The following is a 14211-nucleotide window of genomic DNA, read 5'->3' as shown; positions in this document are numbered from 1 at the left end:
AATTTCAATTAATCATAAAACTTGGACATTTACAACTCAAAAATATAACATTAGTGCAAAGGATATAAACCTCAAAATATATAGCTTTGTGATAATTTTATTATTAAATATGTAGTTTTGTGTTAAATTTATTGTTAAATCTGTAGTTTTGCGATATATGACCTTAAATATGTAGTTTTGTGATAATTTGGTATTTTTTGTGAAATTTACTTTATTTTTAACCACGCATTAAACTTTTTTAAGTTTGACTAAACTATAAAAAAGTATAGTAATATTTTCAACACAAAATAAACATACAATCAAAATGTATCAAAAGTTAGTTTTAATGAAACTAATTTGAAAAATATAAAAAATTATAGTAACATTTTTAACATAATAATCAAGATATATTAAAAGTTACAAATGTAGCTAAATTTATCTGTAAAATATAAATAAATATGACTCAGTAGCACGAATGACTCCGTGGCCCAATGGATAAGGCGCTGGTCTACGGAACCAGAGATTCTGGGTTCGATCCCCAGCGGAGTCGTATTTAGTTTTTGTTTTTTTATAATTTGGGCTGGGATGGGATGCCATGCCATTTTCGCCCCCTCTTTCTACTTTTTGGTTTCCCGCGCAGCCCTCGCGCGCACAAAAATTCCCCATTCCCCAACATTTTTATTTTGGGTGGCTCCCTCCTCCGGCGAGGGCGATGGCGGAGGAGGACGGCGACCGGTTCATCGAGATGGTGTCGGCGGGGACGCTGTACCTCTCCGGCGAATGGGAGCGCAAGTACTGGAGCTGCTCCAGGGTAGGGTACTTGTATCTCTTCCTCCCCTTTCCTCTCTAGGGTTTTGGTTGGTTGTGTTGCTCGCTGCGTCTAATTTGTTTACTCGCTACGGTACAAGGGCAAGGATCGGTACCCCTACCCGGTGGGTTATCACGCCGTCCGCCACTTCTCCGGGATATCCTACACCATGCAAATTCACCAAGGACCCAGAGGCCCTCTTTTCCAGGTATAGTATGCCTATTTCCTACGGAGTCAAATCTTCCTTCATGTCCATGAAAATGAAAACAACTTTCTCAATCTGCAGGTCACATCCACCCAAGGAGATTCATCCACTGGGCCCACCCCGGATATTGCCTGGAAGAACTTCCACAAAAAGACCGCTCCTAAAGTCAGAGACTGGCAGAGGAAAAGGAGCTTCCCTCAGAAGATTGATGGCGTTGAGGCAAATGCCCCTTATTTACCTTGGATATAAATAATCTCATTCTCAATCATATCTTAATTATCTTCATGGATGGTGCTTCTTCCCATTTTTACCTCACACGAAATCAATTAATCATCTTTAAACTGTGTTTCTTTTTTTTGTACATACACTGTACCACACTCCTTTCTTGCCAAGGATAATCGTAAACTGGATATCCTTACACCACCACTACAGGAAACATGATCCAAGTGCTGTCATTCACTTCACTTTTAATCTATTATTATATCTTTGTACATGTACTGATTTCTATTAGGTTTGTACCAAAGTGGTTTACCATACTGCTGGCTTGGAGTTGGAGATACGATTCTGCAATAAATTGTGCTGTTTGGAAACCTTGTCGTTGAACAATAATTACATTATGGTCAATAAATTACCAGAGGAAAAAAAGAGAGGGAGAGACATACATGCATGAACAAGCAGTTTGGTGCTAGCAAATGGAGCTACAACTCAAGTACCTTGGCATGTATACATCAGTCTTTCGATTGGAACCAAAATACTTGTTCCAACAAGAAAAGATAGAATGAGCTATTCCAACAAGAAGTAGAAGTAGTGCTCACTCATTACTTTGCAAGATTTTTCAGTAGATATAAAGTATGTGCCTTCAACATTGATTAGCCAGATTCCAACTTAACTTTAGTTCTGCTATGGTCTTATGCAGCTTTTCGGGTTTAAAAATGCATCTGTTCAGAGGCTGCTTCGTGAACTTATAGTTCGTTCGACTGGAGCAGTGCAGCTAAACTTGCCTCATCCAGTTACTTCTGATGCTAATTCACCTTTAAGCCGTAAGGTTGAAGCTGAAATTTCTGATGGAAATGAAGTTTGCATGGACAAGACGGGTGGACCTGCTAAACGAAGTATGAGGCCAAGCCAGGAGGAAGGGACTGCTAAAAGGGTTCACTACCAGAATATTTCCACTTCAACTGATAAGTGCCATAATGAGTTGGATATAATTGCTGATGAAGGTTCAAACGAAGTAAGCAGAGCTCTTTTTTTCTAGTATTTGCCCCTGAAGCATACTTGGTGTCTGATAACTTCTGTATTGCATATATTATGGCAGTACAGCTATAGAAATAAAATTTTTCACAACTTCATGTGGATGGCATTATGGCAAGTACATTTTATTTTACAGTAAAGATATTGATTGGTCGCCTAACATCACCGGATTTTGGTATACAATAATATTCTGGTTGTGATTTCTCTGTTGTGCTCAAGCACTGGTGGTTGTTTTGTAAGATTAACACTAGCCGATGTGTATATTTACTACCTTCTCTATTCATGAAAGCAAATGCCATATAATTTTATAAACATTTGGTAAAGTGACAAGCCTTATTTCACAAGCACGGTGCTGAATAATTACTACGATTCAACCTTTTGATACTTATTTGTATCCCCCCCTTTTTTTTCAAATGTTACTTATCTGTACCTTCAGGGATCATGATTATGCTTTAGGGATCCATATGGTTCTCTCTGGGCACTAATTCTGCTAGTGTTACTTTTCTTGGTTTCCAAATGGGCTGCGGAGCTCTGTCCAGTGAATTGCTTTCATATTTCTTCCGCTAATGAATATGTGAATGCTTTTTATTATAATACTATACCCCTGAGTGAGAAAATATGCCTTGTAGTTGTTTACACATTTCTGTTTACTATTACATGTTTTTTAGTTTTTACACATTAATCCATGTGAAAATTAAGATTTGACGAAATATGGTCATATTTTTGCTGCTGGCCAAGGGATTGTTACTTGTGCTTTTTAAGCAACCTGTGAATTGTCATGCTAATATATATATATTTTGAGGCACCAAGGTTCATACTACTTGTAGTAGTTGATAAGTTGAAAGCTCAGTATCTGATATTAGTGTTGTGCATTGTTCAAGTTGCAGGATGCCACTGGTTCAAGATGCACGTCTTCTTCGCTGGAAGACATGCCTTGCAACTCAACACATACTTTGGTTGACGACAATTTAGGTGAATTTGTTGCAGATTCACCTGAACAAGTTGCTTTATCTTCTAGTTCTTATTTAAGCTCTCAAAAGTCTGACCTAGAATCAGCTGAGAGAGAAGTAGCTAAGTCTATGATGTCTATTTTGCTTCCCCAAGCTATTCCCTTTCTAAACAAAACTCACAGAAAGAAGAAGAAGGTTAAGCATAAAAAGAGAGAAGAAACTATTTCAACTACAACTGCTTTAGCTGAAAATCCATCTGCTGATGGTTGCCGAGGTATGTAAGCTTCATACTTGTATAAAACATATCTTCGTTGAAAATTTGAGTCACTATAAGTAAGAAATATTGTCACATTCTCTTAGAAAAGGAAACCTTTTACCCAAGTAGCCTACTCAGACAAGAGTTAGGACTTAAGGGGTCCATGACATTGTGTTTAATAGAGTTTTTGGTCATGATTTCTTGTATCAAGCAGGTGTAGTTGTGTCTACAAGTACCTGTGAAGGAATAAATATAAAAACTTCTCAAACATATTCCCATGGGCAATCTCTTTGTGAAATGGTTAAAGACTGCTGTGGTAATGACGATGGCATGATTGATGAGCCAGGCCTTAAATCAGATGACATGAAAGTTGTTGCAGATAGTTTTGAGGATGATGAGCAGGGTTGGTGTGACAATAAATCTAAATCCATGGGTGCTCGCTGTCATGATGATGATGCGTGCTCTAAGGAAAGTTTGCCGTATGGTAACAGGGAAGATCATGATGGCCACTCTGAGTGTCAGATGGGGATAGATGATGGCACAAACACACCTGATGTGGTATATGATCATGAAAAAGGTCAATATGTTTTATCTGAAGCGCTCCTTGCCTGTCTGGAGGAAGAATTTGGTGCGAAGGATAATTCCTGCCCTGCAAACTACAATCAAATCGATGTTGGGCGGAGACAAGGTGAGCAGCACTTTGAGGACCCTAGAAGTGGGATTAACGATGACTCATCAATTTCGGTTGGTATGTCAGATAAGAGCAACTTGAGGAGTGGATTAATTGATGGTTATGCACAAGCTTCTGCTAAGAGCTGGACAGGAAATTCAAGGCATGGAGAGTCTTTAACAAATTTGTTGCAGAGTCCAGTTCATTCTAACGCACATAACAATAGTGAGAAAATGGGTGGTAAATTTGATGATACTGAGTTTGTTGACAAATTTGTTGCTTTTGACAAATATGGGATGAAAAGAGTAAACACTGTTACAGTGTGGCCTGTTGATGTTAGAACAAAAACAGGTAAAAGAAATCACCCTCTTGAGGAGCAAAAAGAATGTCAAACTGGATGCAGAAATGGCAATGAGAACGCAATGGTTTCCATCGGTTGTGGGAGTTATGTTTGTGGTCGTGTACCTCCTAAGGATGAAGACAATGCTTGCCATGAGCATGCTCCTCCTGACGTCAACCATTTAAATGGTCCATTATGTAGACACAAAGAAACATCGCCAAGGGTGTCAAATCTTCATCTAGATCTTATGGGATGCTATCTGCATCCAATGCCTGTCTTGTCTATCGTCCTAAACACCAAAAATAACAGCAGCTTACTGATCTATGTACTCTGTGGCCTTCTAGAGAGCTGTGAAAGATTCCTTTATGTGTATACTATCGTCCCTAAGGATCAGCAAGAGACAGCACCTTATTTTGTTGGCTACACTCCTCTTCTATTGTCCTCCTTGGAGCGGTCATGTACAGGAAATGTAAGAACATACTGTGGTTACAATTTTTCTTTTTTGGTCAACATGTAAAGTGTACTCACTACTTTGATATCTTTTGTTTTCTTCAGCTCCCATTTGAAAGGTCTGGGTTGCAGTTCACACCTGATGGCCAGTTTCTGGTCCTCCTTGGCAGTATCAGAATGCCTTATTGCAGGTTGTAATTTCATTCCTTAGAGCCAGCCAAGAAATGCGTTGGATGTTCTGATTATATTGGTGCTAACCACATATACTTATTAACAGGAAGCAAATCATTGATTGTTCTTGCTCCTTGTGCAAGTTGGATCAGTGTGAGGATAATTATTTGAAAATTGTATCTGTGGATTTGGGTTATGTTTCACTCTTGACCAAACTGATGGCTTATGGGTCACTGTCATGCATTTTAATCTGTGAACCAAATTACATTGTAACCGTTGAAGATGGAAGAAACTTGCATATCTGGATGATGGCTGCTGGGTGGAGGTACTTGTTTCTACCTTACTGGTGTTTAATGCTTCCTTTCCATCCCATTTTTTACTTTATTGGTTTATTGTTGTTATGAGGCCTCCTTCGGCATCGCAGTAGATTTTCAAAAACACTTATTTTCTAGGTTTCAAACCAACAACTATCTGTAGACATAATTTTAAATCCAAATGGAAAAAAATCTTACAGGATGTGGTAACTGGCAAGTTATTTATCTTAGCTTCAAACTGTGGTAACTGATTGCTCCCTATATGGGCCCCTGTTAGAAGCCAGCTACGTTATTGAGAAAATCAGTGCGAACATGCTTGTAGCATGGTGGTAAATGCCTTACAGTGGAAGCTACTGACCAGGGTTCCAATCCTTCTCTGGCACCAAAAAGGGTCACTCGCTGGTTCCCCCAAAAACATGGTTTAAGAATGGAGGGTGGGCCCTCGTGTATGGAAGGCCTGGGCCATAGGGGGCGGCCTTTGTCGGTCCCGGTTTCGGGTGCTTCTTCTTAATTGAAATACCTTGGGGGGAATTTTCTTTAATTGAGGAAATTAATCAAGAATACTTGAGAGTACAGTACGCACTTTCTCTTGCCCTGCATCCAAGCCAAAGGATCTGGGACTTCAACCACCAATCACTACCACTTTTATGGTTACCTTATTCTATCACAAAGCACAAACTGGGCTCTAAATATTTAATCGGCAATCTATCAGCTTATCTTATGAAGATATATATTTGATGAAAATATTAGGATTTTGCAATGTGGCATTTAATGGCTATGGCCCTGTTTCGTCCATGCTGCTTCCTTCTTCCCTGTGTTGTTTCTGTCTAACTTTCTTCCTGTGAATTTCCACTCCTGGTTTGTAATCCAGAAATGATGTGGGTTACTCTTTCTTTTCTTATCTGCAACTTTTCCTTTTTTTCTTTTTTTTTTCGAAAAAACGCAGGAGAACTGCACCTCATTACAACACACACCACTCCACACAACTCTCAACTAAGGAAACACAAAAGCGCCTGAGCTAAACACCAAAGGGGCGACCACTCCCACTAAGCTAACCACCAAGGAGGGGGGCTGTCAAAGAGAACAGACCCTTGGCTCCTGCTAGACACCACGCTCCTCCAGCAAGGTAAGAGCACCACCAAGGCTGGGGGCAGTTCCATAACAAACACAGCGATTTCGATAGTTCCAAATAGACCATGCCCCAAGCACGATGAGAGAATTGAGCCCTTTTAGAATTAAACCACTTGTTGCACTAGAAGCCTTTTCCCACCAGCTGTCAAAATAAATGTCTGAAGGCTGTGGAGATAAGGAATGGAGGCCGACCTGCCTTAAAAGGAGGTACCAGAAATGCCTAGAAAAGACACAGGAAACTAGAAGGTGGTTGATAGACTCATCTTCCTGGTCACAGAGAGGGCATTGGTCAGGGTGGGGCAGCCCACGTCGCGCGAGGCGATCCGCGGTCCAGCACCGATTATGGGCCACCAACCAGAGAAAGAAGCGGCATTTGGGTGGCGCCCAGGTTTTCCAAATCCTCTCATAAGGTCTGAAAAGCATAGAACCCAGGAAGAAACCTTCATAGGCCGACTTGGCGGAGTACTGCCCACTATTTGAAAGACGCCAAATGTGGACATCTTCGACATCAGGCTCTAAGTCAAAATTGTACAACACTTCCCAGAGATGGAGAAAATCCACAATAACACCAACCGTGAGGGCACCCTTGACATAAAAAACCCAGCTGCGTTCAGTAAGAGCTTCATGGACAGTACGTTGTTTCACCCTTCTTATAGGAATGGCTTCAAAAAGACGTGGTGCAAGATCAACAACCCGCTGTCCAAAGATCTAACGATCAGTCCAGAATAGAGTGTGCTTCCCATTGCCTACTTCCGAAACAAAGGCCACCGAGAAGAAGGCCTTAACTTGGTCCGGGATCTGAATAGGAAGGGCTGCCCAAGGGCGATGAGTTTCAGTTTTTTTCAGCCAAGCCCACCTCATCTTTAAAGCCCAGCCAAGATATTTGAGATCATAAATACCAAGTCCCCCTAGCTCAAGAGGGCGGGTGACCTTTCCCCAAGCCACAAGGCAATGCCCCCCAAGCGCATCCTTGCGACCCCTCCAAAGAAAACTTCTCCGAAGTTTGTCCACTGCTTTAATAGCCCAAAGAGGAAAATCAACTGCCATTGCCAGATAAATAAGCATGGCAGTGAGAACGAATTGCACCTGAACTTTTCGACCTGCCCGCGTCATGAGATCTGCTTTCCAAATTTTCCTTTTAAAGAACTTCTTTAATGTAACTCCATATTGGTTCATACAACGTCAATGGATAAGAGCAGAAGATTACCCGGTGTTGTTTCTGGCCTATAGCAACTTCTTTGACTCATTTCCATGTTTTCTAGCTGGAGCCAAGCTCTCTTTCTGGCTCACCTTACCTTCATTGTGCATATTTTCGGCTTGATCTTCTTTGGTTCATCTGCTGGTCCTTTCTTGTATGTGGCTCATAGAACAGTGAGATCATAAGGATATCTATATGCAGCACTAATAGGCTAATAGCTTGTGTGACCATATTCTATCTTGCTAGACATCCATATTAGGGATACACTGCATCAATATGATACCCCCTCAAACTGTATCTTATGCTAGTGTTATTTTTTTTTTTACATATAATGTTTTGTAATAGGTTCATAGATACCCCCATATAATCTGTACTGGATATGCTATTTATTTTCATTTTTTCATGTCACAGAATAATATCTGAGGAGTATGTGATTCCTAGTTCTGGTAATGTGGGTAATTCAATAATAGAGCTCAGAAGAATGCCAAAAAGCAGCACTCTCATCGTTGGTCATGATGGCACAGGAAGCTTTAGTTTGTGGTAAGTCGGGGCCCTTCATTGGTGATACATTTCTCTTAATTGTCACACGGATGCTGCCTTTATTCTTAATGTTACTACTATACTACTATCCTGATACTTTTACATGAAGTGTCAGCTAAGATACAAGTCCTAGGTCAATATCCAAATTCCAAATTCAAGATTTGCATGGTTCTAAATACATAGTATCTTATTAGAAGGTATCCTGTGTTTGACAGTAATGCTCTTCCAGATTCTGAAATACCAAAGATGGATGTTGTATTGGTGAACGACAAATATGTGCTTCAGGAATGGTAGGAGCTAGTGATACTACACAAATAGATTAAGACAAGACTCCAAGCAGGAAAGAGGAAGAACGAGGCGGACTAGGTCACACTTATAAAATGCTTTTTCCTGCTAAGTGAATCAAAACCAACATATGCTTTGCAGTTTGAAATATTCACTGCAAATGCATGAGTTAAGTGAAATTAATATTCTAAAAAGACCATTCTAAAATTAATATGATAAAACTCACGAAAAAAATCAAGCTTATTACTCCCTCCGTTTCACAATGTAAGTCATTCTAGTATTTTCCACATTCATATTGGTGTTAATGAATCTAGACATATATATCTATCTAGATTCATTAACATAAATATGAATGTGGGAAATGCTAGAATAACATGTTGTCTGTTATTTTGTGTTGACTTCTGTAACATTTAGACATGTGCTTCATGCTCTCTTAATTTAATTTATTTAAACCATTCTATTTTCGTTGGTCCATTCTGATTTGATGTAAACACTTTTCTAGGGATATCTCCAAGCGAACACTTCTGGCAACTTTTACAGCTCCAGGAATCATTGTTTTCCAGATTCGGCCAGTAGTATCGTGTAGTTTGCAGGAGGATATCATTCTTGCTTCGGTTAGTGACATAGAGAGAAGGTTAAGAGAGATTACAGTTACTGGTGTGTCCAGAAAAGCTGACAAGGAGTCCATTTTGTCACCTGGAAAAGATACAGCAATTTGGATTCTGATTTCGTCTGCTTCAGTAGCGGAGTATCAAAGTGATCTTCGAGCAAAGGAACATAATGCACGATGGAGGCTAGCTCTGCTGGCAAATAAGACTCTTATTATGGGAACTATTTTGGATCCAAGGTACCTTCAGCTCTCCATGTACAGTTATAGCATACTCCATTTATTTTTGTTATGCACTTGCATGGACTAATTTTACATTCTGTGGCTAGATTATGAATAAAAAATGTTAGTATTTTAAAAAATGGCTTCCCCAAAACTTTTTGAAGAGGAAAACTACATTTGTGCTCTTTACACTGATGTCCATAACATGATGTGTGTTATACAAGTCAGTCATTTGGATGGTAACTGGGGACGTGTTGGGGGGATCAAGGGTTAGACAGCTGCCACAAGTTATGTTAGCTATCACTGGTGGGAGAAATGACTAATTCATCCAACATAGCCTGTTTTCAGCTGTAAACCGTAATCTGCTTTGTTCTGTTTTTTTGGATACCTGGACTGCTTGTAAACTACAGACACCCCTTTGCAAACATGTGTAATTATGTATTTTTACTTGTTATAGTCTAGTCATATTTTTGAATTCGGATAGTTCCTAGTACTAAGATCGAATTCTGTCATGGTTTTGTTTTAGCCCCTGTTCTTCCTTACCAAACGCTGCTTGTAGATCTGGTTTCAGTTGTTTCGTCTAACCATCACTTGTTACTCTTAAACTATCACTTGTTATGCACTATTAATTTCGGTTACCACTTAGTGTTAGTATCACATCAGTAGTCTGATTATCTTAATATCATGGTCACTTAAAGAAATTGGTGAAGATACCTGATTGCAACCTTACAGATAGGATCAAGTGTTCTTTTATAGAGGTAAATGCCTAAATGGAAACAGTGGTGCCAAGTTGGTCTGACTGGTTATATTTTAAATACAAAATTTAACAAGGTACAAACTTGGTTATGCCCTATAGGTACAAAGTAGGTTTTGTCCTATGGAGAACCATGGCAAATTCATGTATGAATTTCATTTTCCATTTCCAGAAGAAAGGTTAAATTTTCCAATTCAAGAAGAAAGGTTAAATTTAGTTGAACACGAAGGTCATTTCTGCTTGTCCAGATGCATCAGCATGTAATGATAATAATCTCCACGTGTAGACTCTTAGAGTGGAAAAACCATAGAGTAAGTGTTGTGATCCATATCTAACTATCTCCACGTAGATCGATATCTGAGGGTAGCGTTCACATAATGTATTGTGATAAGTACTATTGGAATTATGTTATAACGCTGGTTTTCCGTGAAGATAAGCGTATATTCACTGCATCTGAGTGAACAATGTGGTCAACTATTTGCTGCTCTTTAGTTAGTATACATTACATTGCACTGTTGAGCTGAACATGGATCTGTTGCTATCGGTCAAAGTATTGGCAGCAGAGTCTTTTTTTCCAAATGCATTATATAAAGTTCCATGCTGAGGGAGAAGAAATTGCTGGCTTGTTTACCTGCTTTAAGGTCATCAGAAAGTGAAGGATTGACATGTAAAGAATGCAAAATGCTTTTGAATCATTACCGTATTAAATCTTAGATCTGATGATTCACTTCATTACAACTCTCCTTCGAGAAGATATTTGTAGTACTATGACATGAATTATCTTCAACCTCAGCGATTTGCATTCTTCTCAGGGCTACTGCAGTAGATGTTTGTGGTAACCATGGATTCGCTGGAACACATGGAGGTCTCTTGTACGCATGGGAATTGTCTTCTGGGAGAAAACTTGCTGGTACACAATGTTTTAACAGTAAGTGATGAAGAGTTCACGCCTTCTTAAATAAAATAGCTAACACATACCAAATAACAAGTTGGTATGCATAAACAAAGAAGACAGTGACGGTTTGTTTGCATCTTTATATCGAGTTATCATTTTTTTTTTTGCTCTGTACATATTCTAGTTCTAAACTTTTCGGGTTTCACATACATAACAGAACTTGTAATACATCATCTAAAGAAAAAACTTCGATAGTATTGCTAAATAGTCTGGTATTAAATACTCATGGTTATTTCTCTGGGCCCTACTTAATAGGATGCTAAGTAGGAACTGTTCTGATCACTACCTGTTTTTGCTACATAATGGAGTGATTTTATGTGTTCCATAAATAGCATATGCTCATATTTCGAGCCTATTATAAGTGGAAAATATACTACACTAACCTCTCCGATCTATGCAATTCAGGTGGACGAGTCTCGTGCGTTGCTGTTGATGCTAAATCAGGTGTAGTAGCAGTGGCCGACGATGGATGCCAGCTGGTACTTTACAGTCAAAATAAGGTGCTGAGCAATGCAAGGGCAGAAGGGAACATGTTCAGGATAAAGTAGCCGTTTGGACATTGTAGTTGGAAAGTAAGGTTGGTGACTGTATGCATATGGCTTGCAATTTACAGTGGATTGTACATAAAATTTTTGTTGGTCTCGTACATCCATCATACTATCAAATGTACATAGCTGATAGAATCTCGCGTTGCATTTCAATTTGAAGGCGCAGATCGCCTTGCAACTTGGTAATACTCCAAAGACGAGTCGGAAACGTGGGTCCGGCTATTGCGCGATCAGGAAGAGTCGAAGAGACCCACTTGCGCCGTTAAGCGTAACGCGTTTTATCCGGTGGCCTCTCCGCATCCAGAAAACGACAAAAAAAGAAAACCGCACGCTTCTCGTTGGAATAAATCCACTATGAAAAGTGACCCTAATACCCTAAAACGCAGAACCTGACACCTAAACTATTAAAATCGGTGCAAATTTGACTCCCTCGATGGTTTTGGAGAACGGTTTCGCTAACGTGGCACGTTACGTGGAGATGTTGATCTGGTCTTCGTCCTACGTGGTGTTGACGTGGCGCTTACGTGACATTAGAATTAAAAAAAAATATGTCGGACACACTAACAGGTTGGGTCCACATGTCAGTTTATCCCTTCACCCATCCCTGTGTCTCTCATTTTGTTCCCGCTGGACGTCCTCGAAGAGCTCGACGCGGCAGGGCTATTGGCGCCGATGGTGGCTGCTCTAGTGGCATCCATTGGAGCTCCCTCGCCGAGCTCTATCCCGCTGCCATCACCGTCCACCACCGGTCATCGTCCTGCGCTCCCTTGCTGTCCCCTGTGAAGAAGAAAAGGAGGAGATGGGGAGGCGGAGAGGCTGGCGAGCCGCTCCTCTCGCGCCGGCTGGCCCGCGCCGTTGCCTCGCCTCCTCTCCCGCCGGTTGTCGCGGGCTGCTCTCTCCTCTCCCACAGGCCGGCGCGCGCCACTGCCTCGTCTTCTCTCCCGCCGGTCGGCTAGCCAGCCATCCCCGACTGTTGTGTGCCGCTTGCTCTCCCGTCGGTCGTTGCGCATTGCTGTCTCCTTCCTCGCTGGCGAACGACGGTCGGCGGACCGCGTCTTTCGGCCTCCACCTCAGCGGTGGCCACCTCATGGCGCCGGGGACGGCGGCCACCGATTGGCTGCCGATTTCGATGTCATCCGTGTGGCGGTGCCTACCCTAATCATCGTTGTCGTCGTCCTGATGGAGCTCCCGCAATCGTGGGGCTCGAGAGCGAAGCTCGGCGACATCACCTCCTTCTCGAGCAATGGCCGACTGCCTTGCTCCTCCTTCTCGAGCTCCTCTCCTTGTCGAGCACACTCTTATCCGAGCGACGGCTGGCGACCATAGTGGCACCACGCCGCCCTTCTCCTCCTTCGTGCCTCCACTCATGCATGGAGCCCATCCCCTTGGCTGAGCTCGGAGAATACAGAGTCAGCGCCGCCGCTCTCCCACCCGCTGCCACCACTCTGGCCCCTGCCCGCTGTTGCCGCCGTCCCCTGCTTGCCGAATGGGGAGGGAGAGAGGGGGAGGATCAAGAAGGGATAGACGAACATGTGGGCCCCACAAATTCTTCTTCCGTGTGAATGATGAATGGGTCCCACATGTATGCTTTTAATTCTAATGCCACCTAAGTGCCATGTCAACAACATACTAGGTCAACACTGTCACGTAGACGCCACGTTAGCAAAACCGCCGAGAGTCAATTTGCACCGGTTTTAACAGTTTAGGGGTCAAAGATATCTGGTTTTGCGGTTCAATGTATGGATTAGGTTCGGGTCACTTTAAGGGAGTCAAAGTGGACTTATTCCCTTCTCGTTTCCCTTTTGCGACGCGCCCCAACAAGTATCGCGGCCCAACACCTATCGATGTGCCTTGCAATTTTGGGCTCGAAAAAAAAAGAGAAACACATACGGCTATTTTTTCAGCTAAGTAGGGATAGTAGAGGGTGGGGAGATCAATGGAAGTAACTTTCAAATTAGAAAAGCTATAACTTTCTCGTACTGAATTGAAAAACAATACTCCCTCTGTCCCATATTAAGCGCAGTCGTGGGTTTCAGTGCCCAACGTTTGACCGTCCGTCTTATTTGAATTTATTTATGATGATTATTTTTATTGTTAAGCATCCACAATGTTGTCTAAAAGTAGTCCATAGGTAATATTATATTTTTTTCAGCTATCTAACCACATTGTGCAAGTAGTCTATAACAAGGATATAGCAAAAATTGTCCATAGCACTAAGGGTAGTGTTAACGGTGAAATTTTTCGCATCAACAGGTAGGCAATAAGATAATAAAATATCATAGTTGAACAGTAGTACTTTCACAAATGTTAAACAAACCGTTACACAGGTATGGGGGCAACGGGAGTAGTAACGCTGTAGGGGGTGGCTGAATTTTTTTTACCTTTAGTGGGACCCAATTTAATTACTCACATTGTGGTGGTTTCTATAACTATGGACTCCTAGCTGCGGGTTCCACATCTATGGACTAGTTAGCCAAATACATTGGAGTTGCCCTAGATGATAAAACATGAATAGTACTTTATACTCGACTTAATTTTTAAATTTTTTTCATAAAATTTTCAAATAAGACGAGCGGT

At 41.3% G+C, this 14211-nt stretch overlaps 1 protein-coding gene and 1 non-coding gene across 3 annotated transcripts; both read left to right on the top strand.

Annotated features, from left to right (window-relative positions):
* Positions 1-456: 456 nt before the first annotated feature.
* TRNAR-ACG (transfer RNA arginine (anticodon ACG)) lies at positions 457-529 on the top strand. Its single transcript has one exon. It is a non-coding gene; the product is annotated as a tRNA-Arg (tRNA).
* A 95-nt stretch (positions 530-624) lies between these two features.
* LOC4346367 (uncharacterized) lies at positions 625-11769 on the top strand. 2 transcript variants are annotated; one of them, XM_015755364.3, is made up of 12 exons: positions 625-790; positions 888-995; positions 1074-1211; positions 1909-2223; positions 3131-3467; positions 3664-4928; positions 5015-5100; positions 5187-5405; positions 8135-8263; positions 9051-9395; positions 10944-11059; positions 11492-11769. In XM_015755364.3, the coding sequence occupies exons 1-12, from the start codon at positions 692-694 to the stop codon at positions 11632-11634; spliced, it is 3300 nt and encodes a 1099-aa protein (XP_015610850.3). In that variant the 5' UTR covers positions 625-691; the 3' UTR covers positions 11635-11769. The 2 variants fall into 2 exon arrangements, with proteins under 2 accessions (XP_015610850.3, XP_015610848.3); XM_015755362.3 differs by having other exon boundaries at positions 3125-3467.
* The last annotated feature ends 2442 nt before the right edge of the window (positions 11770-14211 follow it).

Source organism: Oryza sativa, chromosome 9, assembly GCF_034140825.1.
Source record: "Oryza sativa Japonica Group chromosome 9, ASM3414082v1".
Lineage (NCBI taxonomy): Eukaryota > Viridiplantae > Streptophyta > Magnoliopsida > Poales > Poaceae > Oryza > Oryza sativa.
Note: the sequence above shows the minus strand (reverse complement) of the source record. Positions and strands in the feature narration are given on the sequence as shown.